The sequence below is a fragment of the Podarcis muralis genome, chromosome 11, assembly GCF_964188315.1.
Source record: "Podarcis muralis chromosome 11, rPodMur119.hap1.1, whole genome shotgun sequence".
NCBI classification, from domain to species: Eukaryota; Metazoa; Chordata; class Lepidosauria; order Squamata; family Lacertidae; genus Podarcis; species Podarcis muralis.
The window spans coordinates 66675892-66701766 of record NC_135665.1 but is presented as its reverse complement, the minus strand read 5'-3'; the positions used below and the strand labels follow the sequence as shown (position 1 = coordinate 66701766).

Below are 25875 nucleotides of genomic sequence, written 5' to 3'. Positions count from 1 at the left end.
AGACAGAGGATCACTGGGGGGGGGAGCAGGACGCTGATGCAGCCCCCTCCCCGCATTTAGGGAGCTATGCTGGGCCACAGACCCAACAGGCCAGCCAAGCCCCAGGAATGGCCAGGGGAGGGGGGGGGTCAGCCCCACCCCCTAAAAGCACACCTGGAACAACAGACACCCGCCCACAAAAATACACAGAGAGCCCCACCCTCGCCAACAACTGTTTATTTTAAATTAAAATTATTCTGCATCTAAAAATAACTCTGGGGCAGCCCCCAGATTGTACAGAGCTTGATTGTGTGCAAATCAATCGTAGGAGAGAAAAGGGGGGGGGAGCAGGTGGTGAAGGGCCCCTTCCTCCACCCCCCCTTGAAAAGGGAGCACCGCTCCTCTTGTGAACTGGGGGGGGGGGCGGGGGCGGGCAGGGACACCTGCCACTGACCCCAAGAGGAAAGGGCCGTCAGAAAGGGGGGGGGCAGAGAAAGATCCTTCATACACACCGTGCAGCAACAAGACCCCCCCCCCCGCCGCTGGGGAGCGGCTCAGCCATGCAGGACCCCCCCACATGCTGAAGGACACTAGGGGGGCCTTGCCCAACAGGGAGGTGGCAGCAGCCCCACCCACAGGCCCCTCCTTCCTGGCTGGCCAGTTGTGGGACCCCCACACCCGCTTCATGGGCTCACGGCGATGGGGGGGTCAGAGGCCTCTGAGGAAGCGGGGGGCGCCCGGGCCTCCCCTGCCGCCCTGCGCTCCAGGGCCAGCTGCATGCTCCAGATGCTGAGGGGGCGCATGTAGGCCAGCGAGCGATAGACCCTCCTCTGGCAATAGGCCTCGGGCGTCTGGAAGGCCATGCCCAGCCTCTCCCACACCGTCCGGTAGCAGCCCTCGGCCGTGCGGAAGCCTTCCTGGACCAGCCCCTGGAGGAGGAGGAGGAGGAAGAGGAGAGGGGGGTGAGAGCCAGCCCCCAGCCTGCCGCTCTTGCCCGCCCATCCCAGTGCCCACCCCCCGCTCACCTCCTGGATCATGGTGGCGGCCAGGGCATACACCACGCCAACCCAAACCTCATCCGACTGGACGCTGGAGCGGTCAGGGACCCCGCTGGGACGCATGCCGTTGACGGCGCCCATCGTCCCCTGGGAGAAGCCCATGACGTTCCGCTCGAAGATGGTCTTCAGGGCGCTCAGCACGTGGCTCTGGGGGAAGACCTGCAGGGAGGGAGAGCAGCGGGGGACCCCCAAGGGCCATCTAGTCCAGCCCGCCCGGCAATGCGGGAGGGTGGGCAGGACTCTGGCCTCCTGACACCCAGGGGACCCTGGCCCCTCGCTTTGCTTCTATTCTGCATTTTGTCTTTTGACTGTCTGTTTTTATGCTGCGAACCGCCCCGATATCTTCAGATGAAGGGCGGCATACAAATCTGAATACTGTATTTTTCTGTGTGTTAGATGAGGCTTTTGACTCAAAAATCATGTCAAAAAACTGGGGCCGTGCTGCTGCAGGCGGAAAATGATCTAGGAAGTGTTTCCCACCCGCAGTGGCAAGGGGGTAGAAGCTCAACAATCTGGGGGCATCTCCCCTCACTTTCTTAAAACTGAGTCCCCCAAAATAGGGGGTGGCTTATACATGAGGACGTCTTATAGACGTGAAAAAACGGTAAATAATATTAATAATTATAGTTACAGATAGGTAGCCGTGTTGGTCTGCCATAGTCAAAACAAAAAAAATTCCTTCCAGTAGCACCTTAAAGACCAACTAAGTTAGTTCTTGGTATGAGCTTTCGTGTGCATGCACACCACGGGGAGCCCTCCTGGCTGGGAAACCGGGGCCCACGCTGGGGCGACCACCAGATACACAGATGTGTATCTGAAGAAGTGTGCATGCACACGAAAGCTCATACCAAGAACTAACTTAGTTGGTCTTTAAGGTGCTACTGGAAGGAATTTTTTTTTGTATTAATAATTATAGTTATTATTCATATGTTGTTCATCTGTCTGGGTTGCCCCAACAAGGTATTAAAATCACAAGCCCTGACCAACGGAGGTCCAGGGTCCCTGAGCCTTTCTGTCCCAGCTCAGCCACTGAGATCATCTGCCGTAGCATCACTGGTCAATTGAATTTGCAAGACTCAGCTGATGGCAGTATAAAACAGCCTTTAGTGCAGGGGTCAGCAAATGTTTTCAGCACTGGGCTGGTCCACTGTCCCTCAGGCCTTGTGGGAAGCCAGACTATATCTTGATAAAAAATATGAACGAATTCCTATGCCCCACAAATAACCCAGAGATGCATTTCAAATAAAAGAACACATTCTACTCATGTAAAAACATGCTGATTCCCAGATCTTCTGCAGAGCGGATTGAGAAGGCGATTGGGCCGGATCCGGTCCCTGGGCCTTACTTTGCCTACCCATGCTTTAGGGTCCTCAACCAAGTCCTGTGGAACTCTCTGCCACTGGAGATTCAGCAGGCGCTTTCCCTGCACAGGGCTGCTTTCGGGTGTCTTTTGAAAGTGATCTGATGTGAGCCTCCAAGAGGGGTGCCTGACGCCCCACCAGCCCCTGGGAAAAGGAGGGGAGTCCCTCCACAGGCTGACCCTCCACTGCCATGGAAGCTGACCAAGGATGACTCCCTGCGTCCTGGTGGGACCCTCGCGACTGCGGACGAGCCCCCTCCCCCTCTGGGGACCCTCCTTGCCCTCCTCACCTCAGACTTGCCCTCTCCCAGGCCGCAAGCACGGAGGAACCACTGCCCAGCCAGCTGGTCAGACATGATGCTGTCCGAGGAGGTGCTGTTGCTGCTGTCGTAGTTATAGTACTTCCCTGGAGGAGAGGACGAGGGAGGGTGATCCCGGGCGGGAGAGAGACGCCTGCAGACATCCCAGAGTCCCCCCTCCCCCCCGGAGAAGGCAGGCAGGCAGCCGCCTTTGCCCCCACGCACCGTTCCAGAGCAGCTTCTCGAAGGCCGCTGTGCCCTTCGCCAGGATGGCAGAGTACGTCTGCTGGGCATCTTCCTCGCCCAGGAGCTGCGCCATCTGGCACATCATGCTGAGAGCCGCCAGCCACAGGCTTCCGCAGTAGGAGCTGCCAAAGCAGAGGAGGAGGAGGTTGGCGGGAGCCGGCCCTGGCACACGGGCACCGCGGGGAGCCCTCCTGGCTGGGAAACCGGGGCCCACGCTGGGGCCACCACCAGAAGGGGGCTGGAGGGCAGAGCAGCTCTGGGGCTTTGGGGTCCTCAGACCGGTGGGCTGCAGCTGAGGAGGGACTCACTGCTCTGGACTCTTGCTGTGTCTAGCCAGAGGGGGGCGCTGTTGGCTATTTGCAGATGAGTTGCTGTGGGGCCACATGCCAGCCATGCCCTGGGCTGGCATGAGTAGAGATAAGTTCATGTTAGCCCAGATTCATTGTGGAGGTCTTAGTTTCAATCATTGAGCGGAAGTCAGAAGTCAATTATGGATTAGAAACCAGGACGGGGCCCTGTTTCAATGTATTCACCTTCATCAGCTAATTTTTAAAGGGTCGTGTAAGTTTGAAGACTGCAAGAAGATCAAACCTCTCCATTCTGAAGGAAATCAGCCCTGAGAGCTCACTGGAAGGACAGATCCTGAAGCTGAGGCTCCAAGACTTTGGCCACCTCATGAGAAGAGAAGACTCCCTGGAGAAGACCCTGATGTTGGGAAAGATGGAGGGCACAAGGAGAAGGGGACGACAGAGGACGAGATGGTGGGACAGTGTTCTCGAAGCTACAAACATGAGTCTGACCAAACTGCGGGAGGCAGTGGAAGACAGGAGTGCCTGGTGTGCTCTGGTCCAGGGGTCATGAAGAGTCAGACACAACTAAACAACAACAAAATGAATGAACTGACTAGAGAATGAACTGATCCACTGGGTCTTCTGCTTTTTTCATTGAACTTTATGAGACTTCCGTGGAAATCTACAATTTGATACAATGAATAGTATACCTTATTTATTCAAAAGTACAGCTGGTTATGTCTTGTGTGTTTATTGAGTATGCTTCACGTAGCCATAGGTTTGTTGTTCTTGTGTTGCCCTCTCAGCCTTGGCAGCTGTTTTGGCAGAGGGAGCCCCTCCCCCTTCGAAGCGCAGACCCTCCCCACCAGATGCCCGCCTTGGCCTGCCCAAAATGTGACCGCTTTGCCGCCGCAACCACCTGGGGGTGTTGAGCCCAGCTCAGCACTTGGCCAGGGCAGCCCTCCTCAAAGAATCCCGGTTGGAAAGGGCCCCCCGAGGGTCATCCAACCCAACCCTCCCGCCTGCTCACCTGGCGCCCGTCACCACCCAGGCGTCGTAGGTCTGGTCGGCAAAGCCAGAGTTCTCGATGAGGCCGTCGCCGTCCTTGTCAAACTTCAGCTCAGACTCCATCACGGCCTGCAGGGAGCAGAAGGGAGGAGGTGGGGGGCGTTTGGGGGCTGCCCCCTGCTGCGGCCCGCCCCAGCCTTGCCACTGAACCCCCAGCCCGCCTCCTGGCATTACCTGGCAGACGGGCCACATGTCCCGCAGGTAGGCAGAGTCCTTCGTGAGGTAGTAGTCGCGATACACCTGCAGCACAAACTTCAGGTTCAGGTCCTTCCAGGCGGCCGTGTCGTGGATCAGGTAGGCGTTGAGGTGCTGCCAGGGCTCGTCATCTGGGGGGGGGGGAGAAGAGGGGGGAGAGTGAGGCCCAAGGGGGGGGCCCTGCCCGTTGCCCCACCCCTGCACCCTTGGGAGTCTGCACCCGGGGCACGATCTGGGCATGCGCCTGAGAACGGCCAAGCAGAAAGAGGGCTGGCGAGGGAGGAGGAGAACCAGGGTGGATAAAAACCAATGTTGTTGTTTTTTTAAAAAAATCAGATTTTTAAAATTTAAATCAGATTTTTAAAATAAAATGCTTTTGGAGGAAAAATCTTTCCAAAGATTTTCTATTCAAGTTACATTATAGTCCAAAGGCTATTCATCAGGAAATAAGTTTTTTATGTGTGCTAAAACTCAGTTCAAGTTGCTTTTTAAAAAAGAATCGTTTAACCACATCAGTTAACAAACATGGATACATATGCTATAATGTTATTGTTTTAGTTAAACAAATTGTTTAAATTGTTATTAAGAAAATGATAATTTTTCTCCTTCCAATCAAGTACAGCAGAAAAGCTGTCCACATCTAAAGAGTTAACTTATTAAACCTCACCGTAATTTCATAATTCTCTTTTTATGTATTTCTAATAGTATAACCACATCAGTAATTTTTGATATAACTGTAAAAACTACTCTGAAAATTTATTATTCCAAAAAGGAAACCTTCATCTGGTTGTAAATATTAAGATTGTATCAGCAAGGAGGAGTCTTTCTGTAAAAAAATGATTGAAATCAAGGCTTACTGACTAGTGGTTGAAATTGTGATTTAAATCGATTTAAATCAAATCCACCCTGAGGAGGACCCCCCCAAGTGTGTCTCAGGCCCCTCTGAAGGCAGAGGCAGCCCCACGGAGAGAGGGCAAAAATGACCCCCTTTCGCCCGAGATCAAAGGGGGCACGGGGGGGGGGGGCAACTGAGCTGGCGGTGAATGCCCAGAAGCAGCAGCGGCTTAGGGAGACTCTCAGGCCCCATCCTGCCTGACGTGGGGCCTCGACTGGAGAGCCAGGGAGGGGCAGCGGTCAAGTGTTGGGCTACTGGACCTGGGAGGGAGAACCGGGTTCCACTCTCCACTGGGCTATGGCAGGAGAGCCACAGACCAAATGTAAAGGAAGTGTAAACAAGGCTCTTGGAACTGATGGTTCCATGTACCTTTCCTTGTTTGTTTGTTTGTTTGTTTTGTAATACAAGAACTTCTTTAATAAAAACTTTAAAAAAACACAACCCACTGGGCCACGAAGCTCACTGGGTGTCTTGGGGGCCAATCGCTGCCTCTCAGCCTAGCCTCCTTCACAGGGGTGTAAGGTAAAGGTAAAGGGACCCCTGACCATGAGGTCCAGTCGTTGCTGACTCTGGGGATGCGGCGCTCATCTCGCTTTATTGGCCGAGGGAGCCAGCGCACAGCTTCCGGGTCATGTGGCCAGAGCAGCGCATGGAAATGCCGTTTACCTTCCGGCCGGAGCGGTACCTATTTATTTACTTGCACTTTGAAGTGCTTTCGAACTGCTAGGTTGGCAGGAGCAGGCACTGAGCAATGGGAGCTCACCCCGTCGTGGGGATTCGAACCGCTGACCTTCTGATTGGCAAGCCCTAGGCTCTGTGGTTTAACCCACAGCACCACTAGTGTCCCTTCGCAAGGGTGTAGTGGAGACTAAATGTGTGCAGGGAGAATCACTGGCACCCCTTTGAGCTCCTGGGAGAAAAAGGTGGGATATAAATGCAATACAGGAAATAAATGAGATGAGCCCCCAGCTGGAAGCGGGGTTCTTGGATCTGGCGAGCGGGGGCCGGGGGGCATTGCTGTGCCTGCTGCAAGATAAGCCTGAGCCTCTTTTGCCAGGGTGGGGGGCTGCCCTTTGCCCGGCTCTGGAGGTGCGGCCTCACCAGGCTCCCCGATGTCGTGGGGCACCACGTTGCGCAGCTTCACTTGCGCCGTCTGCCCGCTCATCAGGTACATGCGCAGCCGGGTGTCCTCACTCAGGATGGCGGCCGCTGCGGGAGAGAGAGAGGGAGGGTCCATGGTTGAGGGGTCTCGCTCTCTCTTGCCCTCCCCCTTTGGCTCAAGGGGCATTGGCCTCCCCACAACAAGCCAAGGCCCAGGGAGAAGCGATGCCCTGCGCATACCCCCCCCCCCGTTCACCCCCGGGACCCGACTCCAGCAGAGGCCATCCTGTGGGGCGTTTGGGGGGGGGGAGAGACGCCTGGGAGGGGCTGGGCAGACAGGCAGAGGGAGGGGGGAGGCTCACCCACCCATGTCGTACTGCAGGCTCAGCTCCAGTTTGGGCCACAGCATGGCGAGGGCGAAGGAGGCGTAGAAATGGACGTCGTAGGTGTTGTACATGAGGTACTCCTGGCCTGGAAGCAGCCGAGGGAAGCGGGCAGGTGGGCACCGGCGGAACTCCCAGCCCCAAGAATGCACACACCATACTTCCAAAGAACTCCCCCCCTTCCATAATAATGGGAACTGTAGTTTATGGGTGCTGGGAAGGGAACTACAGTTCCCAAGGTGCACATGCTTCAAATCTGACCCAAGGCTGGGGGTGGCAAAGCCCCTCGTCCCCTTCCCTCTCCCCTCCTGCCATGGGCCACAGACCTCCCTCTGCCGCAGAAGCAATGGCAGCAGAGTCCTGCCCCTTACCTTCCAGGTATGCAAACCTCCCGTACTCCTTCAGGACGGCAAGGTGCTGGGAGAGGCCCAGGGAGGCCCCCAGGGCGGCCGCGGGGTCTTCTGGCTGAAGCTCCACCCACAGGGTCCCTCCGTCTGCCAGGAAATACAGCTCATTGAAGATGGCGGACTTGTACCAGGGGGGCAGGTCGCTGCAATGGGGGGCGGAAAGAAAGGCACATGGATGTGGTCCCCCCAAGGAAGAACCAGCCGGCTACTGCCACGCCCTCCCTCAAAACCATAGGAGGGGAAGGGCCCTCCTTTATCAGAGGCCAGACGACCCCCTGCCAGGTGCTGGGGGGGGGGGGAGATGACCCCTGGGACCCCGTCCCTACTCTGCAATTCTGGGATTCTGTCACAAGGAAGGAGGCGCAGGGATGCCAAGCCCACACCCGGGAGCAGGGCTAGAAATTAGCCAGGGGCCAGACATCTTTGCTACTAGCTGTTAACCAGAACACTGGGGGGGCTTCCCGCAGACGGAAGATAAACAAGTATCTCACTCAGTTCGCCTCGGGGGAGGCCAGTTACCTCTGACTGTGAGCTGAGATACTAACACTAGCATGGGTCCAATGGCAACTACCTGGAGATTTCTGGGCACCAGGTTGGCAACTGCAGTTCAAAAACCTCTGCCTTAGTCTATAGTTCAGGCCATTCCCACCGTGTGTGTTTCTCCCTCTTCCGTACTGGGACAAATGAATAATGGTACGAGCAAGCGGGGGCCAAGCAACGGAGCTGAGACCATAGAATTGGAGAATTGGAAGGGACCGGGAGGGTCATTTGCCATATTTTTCGCTCTATAGGACGCACCAGACCATAGGATGCACCTTGTTTTAGAGGGGGAGAACAGGGGGGGGGGGGGAATTCTCTCCCTCTCAGAGAGGGAAAACTGTGCAGCGCCTCTCCAGCGAAGCGAAGCCTGGAGAGCAAGAGGGATCGGTGTGCACTGACCCCTCTCGCTCTCCAGGCTTCAGGCGGCTATCCGCAAGCCTTCGGAGCACAGAGGGAACTCCTGCTGCGCTCCGAAGGCTTGCAGGTAGCCGCCTGAAGCCCCCGGAGCGCAGTGGGAGTTCCCTCTGCGCTTCGGAGGCTTTGCGTTGCTATCGCTGAAGCCAAGGAGCCTGCATTCGCTCCATAGGACGCACACACATCTCCCCTTCATTTTTGGAGGGGAAAAAGTGCGTCCTATAGAGCGAAAAATACGGTAGTTCAGGCTCCTGCTGGGCAAACAGATGTTCTGTTGGGTTTAAGGGGCCATTTGGTGCCTAGCAGATATATTGGAGGGTCTAGCCCTGTTAGGGAAGGAAAGGGAGCTGGGTGGGGGGCAGAGGGCCACACCATGCTCAGGGAGGGGCAGGACTGTCCCATGGGGGCAGCTCACATCATGGACCCCCATGCAGGCTTGCAGACAGTCACTCGCCTGCCCTGGCCTGGTCCCTCTGGCCTGGTGTGGGCGCCTGAGCAGGCCCTTCCTGGCGGCCAGGATCTGCTCCCGGCCTGTGGCTGCCAGCAGAGGGAGGGCTGTACCTGTTCTCCAGGATGGGGCGCTGCCAGGCCTCAATCTTCTCCTCCCACGCCTGGTAGCACGAGAGGGTGTAGTGAGAGAGAGCTGGGCAGGCATCTCCCCGGCTGCCAAAGAAGCGCGTGTACCTCCTGCAGAGGAAGAGGAAGAGGAGGAAGAAGAAGGCACATCAGGACACCAGACTCGGCACTTGCCAGAAACAGCAGGCAGGGACCCTCCGCCCACTCCTTGCCCGCGTCAGGCTGCTCCCAGGGAGCAGGGGTGGTCTCTGGGCGAGAGGCCTTTGTGCTGGCTTCCCAGGGGCTGCAGCAGGGCTGGGATCAAGCCCCTTCTGCTTGAGGGGAGAGATGCGGACCTCCCTGCCAGCCTTCAATGGGGGGGGGGAGAGATGCCATGTGCCAGTCTGGGGGGGTGCCTCCTGCACAGTCAGGAGGTGGCGGACGGGATGGCGGGGCTGCCCAGACTTCGCGTGGGAATGACAGGGGTCTTCCTCTGCCCCCCCATCTTCTTCTGGAGCAGGAAAAGGGCACACAGTTCAAGTCCCCCTCAGGCAAAATGGGGAGTCTGGGCAGGGCCTGGCAGAGGAGGGGTCCAGCCACTCTGCCCGGTCTCCACATGGCTTGGATTTCTCTCTCACCCTCTCAGGTCAACTCCCTCAATTTTCCATTTTTCGTTTCACTTTTACTTTGTTTACCACTTTCTGTATTGCTCCACCCAAGGCAGTTTCCAAACCAGAGAAGCAACAGGAAGCAAAAGGAAGATCCCAGGAACAATCCCACCCAATGCCAGCAAGTCCTAATAAATATTACTTTTAAACAATCAACTAACAGAAAGTAACATTCAACGGTCTATTCAGAATATAACATTGCACAATAAAATTCACTCTCAAAATATTACCAAATAGCAAACAAATAGAAATCCGGACTCCACAACTACAATCAATGATTCCTGGACTAAACTCAAAAAAATAGCAGCAACTATTTGCTACAGGACACAAAAGAACAAAGTTTGTCAAGGGCACAGGCTGCATCTAGTTTTTTCCTGAGCCAACAGCTCAGCTCCAGCCTCTTGGCCTGGGAATCTCCCTGGTTTGGGGGAGGGATACAAGGGCAACTCCGGGGGGGGGGGGGTCTGCACAGAGCCCTGCTCAGTGGTTGGGGGGGGGGCGGTGCGTGGGTCACGGGGGACTAAGGGAGGCCACAGCCAGGAGGGTGGAGTCAGGATGAACCAGAGTCGTTTCCTAGGAGGAAGACTGTGCCAACTGACCAGGAGGCCTGCAAACAGCAGTCAACAGCTGTGTCAACACAAGGTGGCAGGTCGGGGGGGGGGGCTGGTTTCTCTCCTGCCTGCCTGCGTTGCCCCCCCAATGGAAAATGCCTCAGAGCAGGTTGGGAACAAAGGGGGGTGCAGCTCCTTACGTGGACAGAAGGACATAGAAGAGTGCCTGCTGGATCAGGCCCACGGACCCTCTGGGCCACCGTCCTCTTCCCGCAAGCAGGGGTCCAAGCGCAAGAGCAACACTTTCCCCTGCGGGGGGGGGGGGGGATTCAGAAGCATCACTGCCTCTGGCTGTGGGGAGCAGAGCAGTGCCCTCGATTGCCCACTCCTAATCCTCCACCATGAATCTCTCCAGCTCTCTTGGAAAGCCCTTCAGGTCAGGGGCCGTCCCTGCCTCCTGAGGCAGAGAGTTCCACAGTTTAACTCTGCAGTGCACGAAGGAGGACTTTCTTTCGGCATCCAGCTTCCCCGGGTGCCCACAAGTTCCCGTCACCCGGTCTGGGTGAGGCTGGGTGTGCCAGCTGAGCACACTGTGGCACAGCCTGCCAGGGCAGATGGCCCCACCCGCAGCAGCACAATGCCAGGCCCACACTTGCCTCAGGCGATCCCTCAGCTAGGAAGCCAAACCTTAAGAAATGTATCACGCAGCCACAGCGGCAGGCGCTCACCTGCGGTGCTCCTTCTCTTTGGAGCCAAACCGAATGCAGGGCATATCCCAGGCCAAGGCAAACTCCAGCGTCGAGTGCCCGGAAGCTGGCACCGTGCAGGTGGCACACACAGCTGCTGCACAAGCCTCTCCCTTCTCCGTTGGGGGGCTTTTCCCTGAAAGAGAGAGCCCACTCTTTGCACGTCAAGGCGCCTGGCCTCTTGCTCCCTCCCTGCCCCCTCTGTGCCACCCCCTCCTGGGGGGCCTGGGGCTCACCTGGAGGGGATGCCAGCTTGCCATCTGCCAGGAGGTCCTGCCACACTCCCTGCCCAGTGCCAGCAGGGTTGAACGTGGTGAGGTGGGTCACGGTGGTGCCTGCCTAGAGGGGAGAGCGAAGGAATTGAAACCCGGCCCTGTGGCAAAGACCGGGGGCTGGCAGAAGGGCAGCAGGGATAGGAAGCCCAGCAGCCCTGAGTCCCACCTGTGAGACAGGTGAGTTGAGAGTGGAGTGATCTGTGGGGGTCAGGTGGGATTGCGATGAGGAATTATGAAAAATGGAGCACGCCATTGTGTCAGCGTTGAAAGCATTGTGTTGACTGGGTTGGACAATAATTTCTGATCAAATCCCACAAGCCTCTGCATCTCTGCCCATCTTCTCTACTGTTCCTTTTCTATGCCTGACAGGCATGTCTAAGCATTCTGAAACACAGACTGGCTGCTTCACCTGGCATCCTGGGCCATAAAGATAGAAGGTAGCTTTGATGCAGCTTTTGTTAGTTTAGGTAGATCTTAAGGGCCAGGAAGAGTTCACAAGGAGATGCTAAATATGCCTAGCTTTCCTGGCCATCCTTCCTCTCCTGTTTACTGCTGTTTATGAGCTCCTGGGCTTGCAAAATGCATTCCTCCTTGATCCCTGTTTTATTTAGCCTAAAAACGTGTATGCACGCTCAAAGTAGTTTTTGTAGTTAAAAGGAGTTCTCTGATCTAACTTTGTACCCACGTGGTAGGTTTTTTTGAAATGCTCAGAGGACATCTGGTTGGTTCTTACAAGCGCTGTGTTAGAAGTTCTTTTGTTAATAAAAGGGGCCTGGGCCAGGGTGTGGCGGATTAATATTAGCACTTCCTCCCAGAGCCTTGCTGGCCAAGCCTCATGTGTATTTTATTAATCAGGGTCCAATCCTTCCTTGCCTTCGGAACGCAACAGTGATCTCCCCCACCACGTCAGGAGGAGCTGGCCTCCCTCCGGACGTTCCTGGCGCCCCCCCTTACCTTCTCCCGGGCGGAGATGGCCAGCGTGTAGGGGTTCACAGGGAGGCAGTGGTGAAGCAGCACGCCCCGGACGCAGCGGCCGTCCTTCTCCAGGCAGAAGGGCTCGTTCCAGTGGCCCCCACTCCGGTCCCCCTTGGACTCGGTGCCGTTCTGGAAGGTGAACATGAGGGAGACCTCCATGTCCTCCCCGCTCTGATTCTCCACGTCCCAGAGGAAAGCCCCGACGGGCAGGCTGGTGTCCTGGAGGCGACAAAAGGCAGCGAGGGGGTCAGAGGCTGCAGAAAGGAGGCTGTGTGGGGCAGGAAGCAGGGACAACCAAGCCCTTTCCGTCACCAGCATATTGATATGGACAGTAATATTGATTAAATATTGATATGTGCAGTAATATTGATTAAAAGTGTAATACAAAGGTAAGTAAGTCTCTACTTGCTTTATCAATCTTAATTTCAGCTTAAGAGCCATTTTAGTTTATTTGCCACTCACTGGTGATAATATATTTGGAACCTAGTCCTGGGTTTTTACTTTTTGAAAAATACAAATATTACTCTGAAGATCTATTGAGAAATAGTCAGAACTATCAACCCCTCTCTTGTTAGCAACATGCTTGGTTGAGTTTGCATTCGTGGTTCTGGAATGGAGATACATTTCTCAGCTGTTTGATGAAGAGAGCATTGTTAGGCAGCATTGGAGGGAAGGATCTCCACTGTTTGCTTGGTATTCATACAAAAAGTAGAAGTAGCTACATTTGGCCTGCCACATTTGAGAACCAGCTAAACAAGAGAGAGACGTTTGTGTGTTAACAGTAGACCAGGCAGTTTGAAAGAAAATGAAGTGCAAGAAATGGATAAGTTTCAAGCCATCCTACAGAGATAGCATTGTGCTTGCCACACATGGCTTTTGGCAGGTGAATCCATAGCTTGTGGCAAGGCAGGAAAAAATTGGTTTGCCCCCCCCCCCCCCCCGATAGTTTTTGGTTTCTAAAAGATTAATGCACACCCCACTATGCGTACGAGTGTTGGTCAATTAAGAGTGTCTCTGCTATTCACAGCGCTGCTGGCATTAGCGAAATGGCACAGCTCAGTGGTAGAGAACTGGGCCCAAAGTAACAAAAGGAATTTCAATAGGGGCAAAGTTTCAATAGGGCCCGCACACTGTCTTGCCAGAGTGGTGCATGCTCTATCTCCCACTTGGACTACTGCAATGCGCTCTACGTGGGGCTACCTTTGAAGGTAACTTGGAAACTGTAATTAATCCAGAATGTGGCAACTAGACTGGTGACTGGGAGTGGCCGCCGAGACCATATAACACCGGTCCTGAAAGATCTTCATTGGCTCCTAGTACGTTTCCAAGCACAATTCAAAGTGTTGGTGCAGACCTTGAAAGCCCTAAACGGCCTCGGTCCAGTAGACCTGAAGGAGCATCTCCACCCCCATTGTTCAGCCCAGACACTGAGGTCCAGCGCCGAGGGCCTTCTGGCGGTTCCCTCACTGCAAGAAGCCAAGTTACAGGGAACCGGCAGAGGGCCTTCTCGGTGGTGGCACCCGCCCTGTGGAACGCCCTCCCATCAGATGTCAAGGAAATAAACAACTATCTGACTTTCAGAAGACATCTGAAGGCAGTCCTGTTTAGGGAAGTTTTAATGTCTGATGCTGTATTTTTTTAATATTTGGTTGGAAGCCGCCCAGAGTGGCTGGGGAAACCCAGCCAGATGGGCGGGGTATAAATTAATTATTATTATTATTATTATTATTATTATTATTATTATTATTATTATTACCAGCAAGGATGCAGGCTGCGGGACTTTAGGGCCAGCTGCTCTCCGCATTGGGCTTGGAACTGCTCTTATGTAAAACAATTTGCATCGTGAAACCGCCTCAGAACCGGCCAGTTTTCCACAGGGCTGCCCTCTCCTGACCTGGCCCCGGGTTCTGTCCCAAATGGCACCCAAAGGAACAAGTTGCCTGCCTATCAGGAAAGAGTCACAGGGAGTTTCTGCCTCATTGTTTCAGTAAGACAATTAACGTTTCAGCGGTGGAGACACTGTTTGCTAGAGAGGTTATTCCAGCAGTTCTGGTTTTGGAGTGAAACCCCCAAACTTTCCGCAACCCTGGTCAACAGTGCTTTTGGAAAGGGCAACATGGAAGTCAGCAAGCCCTGAAAACTAGTATTTCAGGTCCCTGAAGATTCTTCTATCACCACTTCCTCTACTTAAGGCATGTCATGATGCTAGTCCACAAAGAGTTAGAGCTGCAATGTTACCTGTGAACTGAGCTGGAGGAGAGTCTGCCAATACTCTCTCTACATTATTATTATTATTATTACTCTCTCTACAGTAGTGACAAATTTGCTTACCATATGCTCATTGAAACTACCACATGTAGGTTTAACAAAGATACTAAAACCTGTTATGCCCTTCTTGGTTTGGAACAGCAGCTTGTGCCAAAACCACAAAAAGGTGTTTGTTGCCTTGGGCAGCTACTCAACCCTCTGAATGGAAGCCTCTTTGTTACGTATCTCAAATCAAGAGTTACCTAAAGGAAAATGGACATTATTTACAACAGCAGCAAGAATCTTGACTGCACAATACTGGAAGACGGAAGAAATACCATCAAAGGAACAATGGCAAGAAAAACTGATGAACTATGCAGAATTGCCTAAGCTAACAGACAAACTCTGAGAGAAGGACAAAAAGGACTGGGAACCATTTACAGTTTATTTGCAGAAACAACAGAATGGACTGGGTTCACTGGCAGGATTTGAATAATCGTTCACAATTTCATTTGAGTAAAAGATATTTTAGAGAAATGATAAGGGGTTTTATTTTTGTGTAGGAAAAGCAGGATACAATAAATAAAACTAAATAACTCAGCAGAGGGGGAAGCCCAGAGAAGGGAAGGGAGAATAATTGTACATAACAGGATGAATGAAATTTCTATCATTATTTGTTATAAAATTCTATAAATATTCATATAAAAAAAATATGAATGGCAGCATAATTCCTCTTGCCTCTTCCCTTTCAGAGCAGCCACCAAGGCCACCATCACCTCTGAGGGGAAGCAGCGTCACCTGAAGCCCCCTGTCACCTGAGCCTTGCCTGCTTGTGGACCCTCACCAAGCCCGGCCAGCTGCTCTTGGCCCTCAGGGGTCCAAGGATGGGCCCCCGCTCTGAGGGGGGGGGCCAGGGTGCAAACACCCCCATGGGGGAGGGGGGAGCCTCAGGGTGCTAAAGAATTCACCCAGTGCCACTTAATCAGGAGGGCTGGTTCAAGATACAAGCTGGGACTGGCCGGCCTTCCAGCTGCTGCCAGCCGGGGACACAGCCAGTGCCAGATTTACAGATAAGCTCAACAAGCTCTAGCTTAAGGCCCCACTCTCTTGGGGGCCCCCAAAAAATTTAAAGGGAAAAGAAACGATGCACATTTCCAAAATATAAGATAAAAAACAAATAAAATAAAACTTACATCCAGCAACCGTGTTTTGTGTTGTGTTGGCTCCTATGATGTAAGCCATGGGCCCCGCCTGCTAGCCTGCTCCCTAAAATATCACGGATTTGCTCCTTTCTATATATAGGGTCCCACATTCTGCATGGACTGGTTGCAGGGCAACATGTGCAAATGGCCTGAGATACCTATTAGGTCCATAAATTGCCATATAGCATATATTCAACACAAAAAACTGCGACCATTTGTTGTTGACAAAGCTGGACATAGAAAGGGCCCCATGACCTTCAGGAGCTGAGGACGGCATCAAACCTAAATCAGGCCCTGGACACAGCTGGGCTGCTGGCTTTTCCCAGCTGGTCCCAAAAACTGCTGTGCAAAGAGTTTCTCTCCAGAGAAAAGCATGCAATAAAGGGCCAACAAAATGAGCTGAAAGGCTCCCAGGTGCCCCCACCTCCCTTTCCCTGCCACGGAACAATGCAACCCATCACCCTCACCCCCGAAGAGGTACCTTCACAGGCTCACCTGGTAATCGTGAGGGATGATGGGGGAGACCTGCCGACAGGTGAGCACCACGTCCTGCCCGGGCAGCTGGTAGACAGCCCAGGCGCGGGGGTAGAGCGCGTGGTAGAAAGCGTAGTGGCCGCAGAAACCCCAGTTCCATTCTTGCAGGCGGCTGGGCTTCTCTATCGACAGCACCTGCTGGTAGACGGTCTGGCCCTTCCGGCGCAGGCAGACGGTGAACTGGTATGGGGGTGTGTGTGGAAAGGCAGGTGAGGGGCAGCCTGAGCACAGGGGAGCCAAGCCAGGGAAGGGAGGCAGGTTTCCGGCCAGCAAGCCAGCTGATCTGAGAGGGCAGAGAGCCCCAACACCCCCAGAGCCTTGGCCAGCCGTGCCAACTCTGCCGCGCCCCCCAGGGGCACAGACCAGGAGGCTAAGTCCTTGCACAGCTACGCACCTGGTCAGCGATCACCGTCTTGTAGTGGTAGAGCCCAGGGTTCAGCTGCCACCGGCAGAAGTCCCCCCGCCAGCCTCGTGTGATGGTGCCACCGCCAAAACCCCCCAACGGGCAGCCTGTGGGGAAAGCGAGGGGGGCAGGCTGGTGAGCTCCAGCCCTGCAGGAGGCTGACCCTTCCTCTTTGCCAGGAAGCCCTGGCAGTGGCCCAGCCAGGCCCTCTTCTGCTCCTGAAAGACCCCTCCCTGCCTTCAACTGCAAATCCCTGGCTGGCTCTGCCCGCCACCCTGCTCACCATAGATCTGGCGCAGGGGCTGGGAGTTGAAGAGGTTGATGAAGGGATGCTTCTTCTCCACGCGAGTCTTCCGGTACCACCACCTGAAGTACCTGAGGAGGGAGAGGCACACCTGGACGGTCATGGCCAGGCTCCACCGAGGCATCTTAAAAACCTGGCTGGGGGCCACCCCAGCTGTGCAAGCTGTTCTGTACATGCGCCTGTGTGAGCCTGCACATTTATTATCATCATCATCAATTTATTTAGTTAGGCGCTGACTTCACTGCTGACAGGGACTTCAGGCAGCTTACAGATAAGAGTAAAGACATTTGTGACAAATCGACAAAAACAGAAAAAAATAAGATGACCAAGGCCCAGAACCAGCACACAGTTAAAGGATGGGTGGCATTCTACTAAGTTAGGGCCATCAACTACAGTGGGTCTACCGGGAGTAAAACTAAACAAACTCCACCCAATGGAATCCAGTCCCTGCAGAGGCCACGAGGGTCCTCCCTCCGGTTGGGTGGCTTTCAAAGGGGACCGGGCTAAGTCACAGAGGGCAGCTGGGCTTCCAAAGGCTTTTTTTGGGGCAGGGTGGCTGTCAAGAGCACTGTTGGGGCGCCTAGTTGGCCAAGGTGAGGGCGCTGGATCCCCTATATGGTAGCCACAGAGGCTTTCGTGTTTCTGAGTGCCAGTGGCTGGCACCGCAGGAGGAGAGTGTTGCTGCAGCGCCCAGGTCCTGCTCGTGGGCACCAGGTTGGCCACTGCATAATCAGGCTCCGTGTCTAATGCAGCACGTCACGCCTTTGGACCCGGGGCAGCAGAAGAGGAGGAGGAGGAGGAGGAGGAGGGGATCCCCTGGCGGCTCAAGCTCCTCGCCAGAGTCAGCTGCGAAGGGAGACCCACCCCCGACCCGCCGCTCCCCGTTTCTCCTGCCCGGAGGAGCCCCGGCGCACGTCCAGAGTCCCCCGGGGAAGGAGGCCCCGCTCCGGAGAAGCCTCCCGGGCGCGGCTCCTCCGCCTCCGCCCGGAGGTCTCTCTTTCGCAGCTCCGGGAGCGCGCCCCGGGCACGGCGCCAGAGCTCGAGCCCGGCGGGGCTGCAGCGGGAAGCGGCCTCCCGCTCACCTTTGCCCGGGCGCGCCCCGCTGCCAGCGGCGCTGCTCCCGACGGCGGGGCGGCCCAAGGCGGCTCCCCGCCCCGCTGGGCTCCCCCGTCGGCGGCCGCTGACCTGAGCGCGAGTCCGAGGTGCTTGACGGCGTCGGCGGCCGAGACGTCGGAGGCCTGGTAGGGCTTCCTGCGCTCGGCGAAGCGGTGCGCCAGGCACAGGCGCCAGCCCCAGCGGGGCAGCCCCCGGCCCGCCGCCGCCGAGCCCTCGAAGGCGCGCATCAGCTCCGGCGCCCCGGGCGGCGAGCTCCCCCGACGACGGGCGCCGGGCCGGCCGCCCTTCTCCTCCTGGGGGGTGGCCATCGGGGGGAGCGGCGCCCAGCTGCGCGTGCCCGGCCGGCAGGGCGAGTCTGCAGCTCCCCGCTCGGACGCGGCTCGGCCAGCAACGGCCCTCCGCCTCCCGCCCGCCCGACGGGGCGGAGCAGCCAGGAGAGCCGGCAACGGCGCGGCGGAGGCGGAAAGAGCCGAGCTCGGCCGAGGATGGTTCGCGGGCGGGGATCGCGGAGGCGGAAAGAGCCGAGCTGGGCCGAAGGCAGGCAGGGTGGGCGGGGCCTCCGGGCGGGCGCTTCCGAGGAGAGCCGAGCGGGGCCTCGGTGGGAGGCGGGCCGGTCCCCTTGGCGCTCTCCCCTCCCGGACGCCTGGGTCCCTCGCCATGATCGAGGTGTCGGCGGCGCTGCTCCGCGGGGCGGTCTTCCTGGCCGGGGAGCCGCTCGAGTGCCTGGTCACGCTGCGCAACCCGCTGCCGCCCGACGCCACCTCCGCCTCCAGGTAGAGCCCGAGGGCCGGAGGGAGGGAGGGCCGAGGGCCGGCGAGCGGGGGCATTTCTCCGTCGCGTCCGCCTCTTGCACGAGAAACGCGCCAAGCAAGCGAGGTGGGGGGCAAGGGAGGAGCCGAAGGGCGCCTGAAGCGGAGCTCGTGGGGTGTCCAGGGGCGCTTTTTTAGAAGCAGAAAAGAAAAGAAGCCTACAACTCCCAGGATCCCTCGCTAGCAGGACCAGTGGTCGGGGGTGATGGGAATTGTAGTCTCAAAACATCTGGAGGGCCGAGGTTGAGGAAGCCCCGTCTAGTCCTTTCCCCAGTACATATAAGCTCAACAAGCTCTAGCTCAGGGCCCCACTCTCTTGCCCCCCCCAAAAAAAAAATTAAAAGGAAAAAACCCTGGATGTACATTTACAAAATAGAAGATAAAAAACAAATAGAAAAAACCTACATACAGGAACCGTCTTTTGTGTTGTGTTGGCTCCTATGAAGTAAGAAATGAGCCCCACCTGCTCCCTCAAATATCCCTGGTTTGCTCCTTTCTATATATAGGGTGCCTCCATTCTGCATGTGCAAATGGTTTTAGATACCTATGAGGTCCATAAATTACCATAAAGCATATATTCAACACAAAAAACAGCAACAATTTGTTGTTGACAAAGGATAGCTGGGCCTCATCAAACCTAAATCTGGCCCTGCCCACCCCCCTAGTATTCTTAAGAGGGTCTCTTCTCCAGTCTTTGGAGAGTAGCTGGAAGCAGGGAGGCAGAAAAAGGTCCCCCTCTCCTTCCATTCTGCAGTTTTGATCTGAAATCTTAGGCCCAGTTTTGCACCCAGAGATCAGAAACTGCTCACGCTAATGAAATTCCCTGCTGCAAAATGCGCCTCGAACAAGGGGAGTTTTGCACGCAGATGAGAGCGAAAGCGTGGAGGCCAAAGGGCTCTTTGCTTCTTCCTGGTTGATGGTGCTTCTAGCCAATGGATGAAGCCGTCTCAATGATTGACATTCAGGAAGGTGGATCCAGCCAATTAGGCCAAGAGAAGATGAGTATGAAACGCCCATTATATAGAGAAGGAACTTGTAATTTTCTGCTTGTTTTTGCTGGTGGAGAAATAGGAAAGCAATTCAAAGAGGTCCGGGACTGAGTGTCAATTCAGTTCATACTCTTTTAAATTCTTGAGTTTATTTCACCCCAAAAGAATATTTTTCTGAGATTGTAAACATTTTAAAAAATTCTCTTGCCAGGGCAGAACAAGTCCCATCATTGTAGGGCTGTGGCTGAGCGAGTGTGGATTACGCCAGCCTTGCAAGGAAATCCAGTGCGGGTATCCCAGTTTAGGGCAGGGCATGTCCAGTGTTGCCGTGTTGGCATTTTGGGGGGAGGGGGGTGCAGAGTTGATTGCATCAGCAGTGCCATTCATAAAGGGCTTGCTGGGGGGGTGGGAGGCTCCCTGTGGGTTGAAAGAGCAACCTGGAAGCTGGGCTGACTCACTGAGAAAGGGTGGATCACAGAGGTAGAGGGGTCCCCAGGGGTCTTCTAGTCCAACCCTCTGCAGGGCAAGTTTCTTAGTGGGCAGGTCTACCCGCCAGGCCTCACCTCTGCTCAGCCACCACATTTCCCCGAAGGGGTAGGCCTGTCTTCTGAGGCATTTGTGGGGAGCGTCGACACCCCCTTGAAAGCAGGGACTCATGTCCTCCTTGGGGCTTCCCAGAAGAGGCACCGTGAGCTCAGGCCGCCTGGAGAACCGGATTCTGGACTGGACAGATCCAGTGCAGGGATCTATTTCTTTAAAGGATGGGATCAGTGGGGGAGACCAGTGAGGCAAGTCAGGCCAGGCAGGGAGTTAGGGGTCTTGCCAGGCCTTGGCTCGCTGACCGGATGCGCTGAGGTCCAGGGAGGCTCCTTGCCCCTCACGGGGAGCCGCGTGGCCAAAGGCTGCAGGACTCTGAGGCAGGGCTGGGGAGCTGTGGCCTCGGGGCTCTCTTCCTGAGCCTGGCGCCAGGCCCCCTCCGCAGGGTTGGCGCTGCCTCTTGTGCGAGAGGGAGGCTAAATAAACATTAGAAAATTGTCCAGTAGCACCTTCGAGACCAACTACGTTTGTTTTGGGTCTAAGCTTTCGTGTGCATGCACCGTTCTTCAGATGCACACGAAAGATTATACCCAGAACAAACTTAGTTGGTCTCGAAGGTGCTACTGGACAATTTTTAATTTTTTAATTTCTTTTGACTGCGTCAGACCAAGACGGCTACCTCCCGGAATCGAGAGAGGGAGGCTGTTCTTGAGGCTGCCCCAACAACTGATGCAATCTTTTATGTGGCAATTGAGCAGGTGAACCTGGGAGCAGTTAAGGACTTGAGAAAGTACAGTACTGTACAGATAAGTGCTGAAAGTACACAGAGATCCATTAAGGCTTCCCCACCCAGTTCAGAGCAGCCAAGAGCGGCCACCTCCACTGGCTGTGCCAGCCTGGGCTCCATTTTGCTGCATTGCCACAGGCCTTTAAGGTTGCCATGCTGCCTGCTCTGTGCCCATGCTGCCGGGGGTGGCAGTGGCAGCAGCAGGCCAATGGGGGCCCGCATCCCCTCAGCACTGTGGCCGGGGCTCCCTCAGGAGGAGGGGGTCCTCTGCAGGCTTCCTTGGGGCGGCCTTCGCCCAGCCGGCCTGTCCTGGAAGATGCTGGTCTCCTCAGAAAGGAGTTCCGTGGGTGTTTGGTTGAGCCCGGCCTGTGCGTGCCAGCTGGATTGGCAGCCCTCCCCTCCCCTGCCCTCCCGCTTCTGGCCTCAGGCCCTGACGTGGGATGGCTGCCTTCCTTGTCACCTACCAGATCCGAGACAGATGCTTCTCCACGGCCGGCCAGCCTGGTCATGCGGTGAAGCTGGCTTGACCAGTTTGGACACTTTTCTTGAGGTGCCCAGGTCCTCAGGCGGGGTATTTGTTTTTCAGCCGGCCGGCCTGTGCGGGCTGTTGATGGGCTTTGCGGTTGCCACTCCTGCATCGCAGGGGGTTGGACTAGATGACCCCAGGATCCCGCCCAACTCTGTGTCTATTAAATCTGTGTGGTGCAGAAAGGAGACACCCAGCAAGGGAGGGCAGCAGGTTGGGTTTGGTGCACAGTAGAATAATAACAATAGGTAGCCCCCCATCTGACTGGGTTGCTCTCATGTCACCCTGCTGGTTTTTCTCCTCCCAGTCATCTGGCGCCGGCATGAACCGGGTGGCAGCCATCTCCTGGAGCCTGAGGGTGGGGGGCAGTCAAGTGTGATAAGGGCTGGCCCAGACCCTCTTTGCTTCTGTCAATCTCCCGGGGCACATCCTGGCCACCCCAAAGGGAGCAGCTGTGGCAGCCAAGTGGGTCTGCCTTCCCGGGGGCAGTTCTGGCTTCCTGTGGCTTTGCAAAAGCCTCCTTCTGCGGCCTCTCAGGACCCCCGCCTTTCCCCCACTTCCATTTGATGCAGAAATGGTTGTTTTATTTACGGTGTTTTTATTTTGATCTTTTGGTCAGAAAGACCTTCTGAGTGGCTAATGGCAAAGTCATTAAAAAGCAGCTCATAGCAGCAAGACAAGGACCCCAGCGGCCGTGGGGGGAGTCACTGGCAGAGTGTGGAAGGCGAGGAGAAGCAGACTTTTGGAGTTTTGGGTCCATGGTCTCCAATATCTGCCAGGCGCTCCTTGCACTTAGCCTGCGTGCGGCTGGGGTGCCTGTGGAGAGGCCTTGGCTGGCACCCCAGGCCAAACACACCCCGTTTCTGCCTCTGCTGGAGCCTCCTTTGTGAGGGGGGCCCTTCAGGTGCAGGAACCTGGTGCTGACGGTTTCAAGGCAGCCTGTGAGGTGGAATCCAACTGGGGTCTCCCTGGTGGGTGACTTGTGCTGGGAGATGGACAGCGGGAAGGGGACCCCCCCCCCCCAGTTCTCCTGGACCTCTCAGTGGCTGGGACCAGCTTGGTGCAGTGCCAGGGGGGTGAGCGCTGCAGCCCATAGTCACCTGGCAGAACAGTTTTGTGGCTCTCAGCTCACTCTGGGGTGCCACAAGCTTCCTGTCTCCTGTGCTGCAGAATGTTTCTGTGAAAGTGCTCCCATCTTTGAGCCTCTATGTGGAAGGAAACAGAATGGGATGTGAAAAGGAAAGAACTTTTCACCTCTTTACTGCAGCCCAGGGCTGTGTTTTCGAATCCCGGAAGACCTTTAATCTTGATAATTTGGATTTCTGGCATTCCAGGGTTTGGCAAGTTGCCCTTCTTGAAAAGGGTGCAGCTCGAATGACTGGTTTTTAATATGACTTTATTTTCTATACAAAAATTGAGGCACGCAAGTCACCCGCTCTCACCTGTATCAGCTAATTTCTGGCGCATTTAAGACCATATTGAACCTTTAATCTGAATAATGGTGCAGTTTCACAGCCAGAGAATACTCTCATTTTTATAATGAATTGTAAAGGGGACCCTTGTATGAGTTAATACTTTATTATCCCTTTGGAGCTGTCCTCTGGTTTTGTACTTATGCCCTTCTGGGCTGTGACGTTTTATGGTTTGGAGTCTTGATTATTTAGGTTATTGGTCAAATTTGCACTTTTGTTTTGTTTTGTTAATAAATAGTAGAAGTCCCGGAAAGTGTTAGAGAGAGGGGCTGGCAGACCAGGTGAGCTTGTCCTCCACCATCAGGGATTTTTGGAGCGTTGTTTTCCAAGCATGCTTCTGGGATCATCCCCTCGAGGCTCCCCGAAAATATTCCCAGAGCCCCGCCAGGGCATTTCCCCTCTTCTCCCGCTTGGGCCAGCCGGTCACCTCCACTCCAGGCTTGAGCCCCATTTATTCTTGAGGGGCACCTTGTGGCCTCAGACCCTCTGTGGCTTTTGAAACCTGCCCAGGTTTGTGAGGAATGTGGGAACAGATCACCTGGGGGTGATCTAGATAGTTAGGTTCCTCATCACAAGGTTTGTGTTGTTTTCCTACCTGGTGTGCGGTGCTGGGAAGGGAGGAAGAGGGGCTGGGGTTCCTCCAGACACCACAGGAGCATGGTCTAGGGGGTCCTCTGCCCCCAAGGGGTCTGGAAAGCGCTGGGTTCCAGCTTGCCAGCCTTTTTCCTGGGAAGAGGCAGCAGAAAGCCCTGAGCTGTCTGGGTGGGGGGCTCCTCTGCAGAGAGCGGGCACTGGCGGGGGGGGGGGATGGGTGAGCACACTGCCCCCAGCACCATCGGGGAGGGGGGTACCATCGCGGCTGCCCCCCCAGACACGTGCTGTGCACCCCCCATCGTGTTGGGCACCATGCCCCCAGGACGCACGCCACGCCCCTGCGGGCAACGTGCCATGCCCCCACCTGCTCTCCACCCCGGTGCCAGAGCATGCAGCTTCACCACTGAGAGCAGGTGGCACTTTCAGATCTGGGAAATCTGAATGAATGAGGAAAACACACAGACACCCCTGAGCTGGGATGTCTTTCAGGCTGCGCTTGCCTTCTCTCACCACGGAGGAGGAGAGGGCCATCGAGGTCTCCTAGTCAGAACAGCTGTGCACTGCCTCCCGGGTTAGAGGCAGGAACGCTTCTGAATCCCACATGCTGGAAACCAAATCGTAGACTCCTGGAAGGGCCCCCGAGGGCCATCTAGTCCACCCCCCTGCAATGCAGGAATCTCAGCTCAAGCACCCAGGAGGGGAGGGAGTTGCTGTTCTGCTCCAATCTTCTTTGGGGGTTCCCCATCCTAGGCACCTGGCTGGCCAGTGTGAGAGCAGCATGCTGGAGTGGGTGGGCCTGATCCAGCTGCAGGCTCTCCTCATGTTCATGGGCCTTCTTCCCCTGGGTCTTTGCTCCGTCTCCCTCACGGCCTGCCCCCCTTTCTCTCCCCCCCCCCAGTGAAATGCTGGCCTGGGCCAGCGCTCAGATCCACTGCCAGTTCCACGCCAGCGAGAGCCGGGTGGCTCTGCCCCCTTCGGAAGACAGCCGGCACGACGTCCAGGCCGAGAACGAGACGGTTTTTGTCCCCAACAGAGGTGAGGCTGAGCTCCTTCCAGAGAGCTTCCTTCCTTGGCCTAGAGGAGGGGCAGGGCAGGGGGGGGTGTCACTTGGGGGCCGGTGAGAAGGCAGGAGAGCCTGCCAGGGTAGTCCTGGGCGTGAGTCTGTGCCCACGGCCCCTTTTGCCTTGCAGGGGAGCGGGGCCACTGCATCCTGTCCACCCCCCCAAAGATCCTCTTCTGTGACTTGCGACTGGATCCAGGAGAGTCCAAGACCTGTGAGTAGCCCCTTCTCGCCCCTCTGCCTTGCCCCCCACCCTAGGGGAGGGGTGCTGGGGAGCCCCCAGGCGGGGCTGGGCGGAGGCGAGGGATGACCTCTCCTGTGGGGAAGGGCTCTGGGCTCCCCACACGCCAGCCCCACTTTCCCACTTCCATTGCCGCCCAGAGGTGATCAGGCAGTGGGGCTGAGACCCCCGGGGGGAGGCCAGGGCAGCCTCAGCCCCACCTAACCCAGCATTGCCTCACGGGCTTCACTGCCCCAACCTGCCTGCCGCCCCCTCCCCCCCCAAAAAACAAAACCCGGCCTCTGCCCGGTTGGGAGTCTCTAAAAAGGTGGGGAAGGGGCATGTGGAAGACCCCCCCCCAGCGTGCTCAGATCTGCCCCCTGCTTTTCAGACCGAGGGTGTTGGGGGGCTTGCTCAAGAAGGATCCCGGGGCACATGGAGAGGCCTTCTGGGGAGGCAGCCCCGTGGCCCTGCACTTTGAACTGGGCCCTTTCGGAGTCAGAATAAGAGTTGAAAGGGACCCCACGGGTCATCCATCCCACCCCGCGACAGTGCAAGGCTTTTTCATTTGCTCTTCTCCTCCTCCGGCCGGCTGCCCCCTCCCACCCAGCCATGGGAGCCCAAGCTCACAGCCCCCCTTTCCCCAGACTCGTACTGCGAGACGCTGCCGGTGGACGGCCCCCCCTCCTTCCGGGGGCAGGCGGTCAAGTACGTCTACAAGCTGACCATCGGCTGCCAGAGGGTCAACTCGCCCATCAAGCTCCTGCGCGTCCCCTTCCGGGTGCTGGTGCTGCATGGTAAGGCGGGGGGGGGGCTGTCCCTGCGCAGACCGGATTGGGGGGGGGAGGACCTCTTGACGCCCCCTCCCCGCCAAACAGCCCATGCTGCCTCTCCCTCCGCAGGACTCAAGGACTACCAGTGCCCCCAGGACGAGGCCGTGGCCCCCTCCAACCCTTTCCTGGAGGAGGAGGAGGGGGGGGCCAAGAAGGATTCCCGGCTGGCCGACTTGGCCACTGAGCTGCTGATGGCGGCCACCTCCAGAAGGAGCCTCCGTAAGTCGCCTCCCCCCC

The 25875-nt window shown here is 56.2% G+C and overlaps 2 protein-coding genes across 5 annotated transcripts in view; one reads left to right on the top strand and one right to left on the bottom strand.

Moving 5' to 3' along the window:
- Window positions 1-199: 199 nt before the first annotated feature.
- On the bottom strand, window positions 200-18470 carry GBA2 (glucosylceramidase beta 2). The gene is made up of 17 exons (XM_028749589.2): window positions 17881-18470; window positions 16675-16766; window positions 16383-16498; window positions 15950-16168; window positions 11985-12224; window positions 10992-11094; window positions 10738-10891; window positions 8797-8922; window positions 7246-7424; window positions 6858-6962; window positions 6492-6599; window positions 4475-4626; window positions 4263-4369; window positions 2922-3064; window positions 2688-2803; window positions 1005-1196; window positions 200-908 (listed from the first exon to the last, which is right to left on the bottom strand). Exons 1-17 carry the CDS (start codon window positions 18468-18470, stop codon window positions 663-665), a joined length of 2988 nt encoding a protein of 995 aa, XP_028605422.2. The 3' UTR covers window positions 200-662.
- The window catches only part of RGP1 (RGP1 partner of RAB6A GEF complex), a 13428-nt gene continuing 6002 nt past the window's right edge, over window positions 18450-25875 (top strand). Inside the window, exons 1-5 of one of the 4 annotated variants that reach the window (XM_028749591.2) lie at window positions 18450-18584; window positions 24424-24560; window positions 24716-24799; window positions 25453-25602; window positions 25708-25857. In XM_028749591.2, coding sequence (XP_028605424.2) covers window positions 18469-18584; window positions 24424-24560; window positions 24716-24799; window positions 25453-25602; window positions 25708-25857 — 637 coding nt within the window. In that variant the 5' untranslated portion in view covers window positions 18450-18468. Of the gene's footprint in view, window positions 18585-24423; window positions 24561-24715; window positions 24800-25452; window positions 25603-25683; window positions 25858-25875 lie in introns of all 4 variants that reach the window. The other 3 variants (XM_028749590.2, XM_028749593.2, XM_028749592.2) reach the window with 3 other exon arrangements.

Bases quoted from the DNA above. Each gene is read 5' to 3' on its own strand.
- GBA2 (XM_028749589.2), bottom strand. From the start codon at position 18,470: ATGGCGAGGGACCCAGGCGTCCGGGAGGGGAGAGCGCCAAGGGGACCG. The intron at 2,804-2,921 runs GTGCGTGGGGGC...CCTCTCCTCCAG, and splicing joins CGAGAAGCTGCTCTGGAACG to GGAAGTACTATAACTACGAC. The intron at 909-1,004 runs GTGAGCGGGGGG...CTCCTCCTCCAG, and splicing joins CCGCCACCATGATCCAGGAG to GGGCTGGTCCAGGAAGGCTT.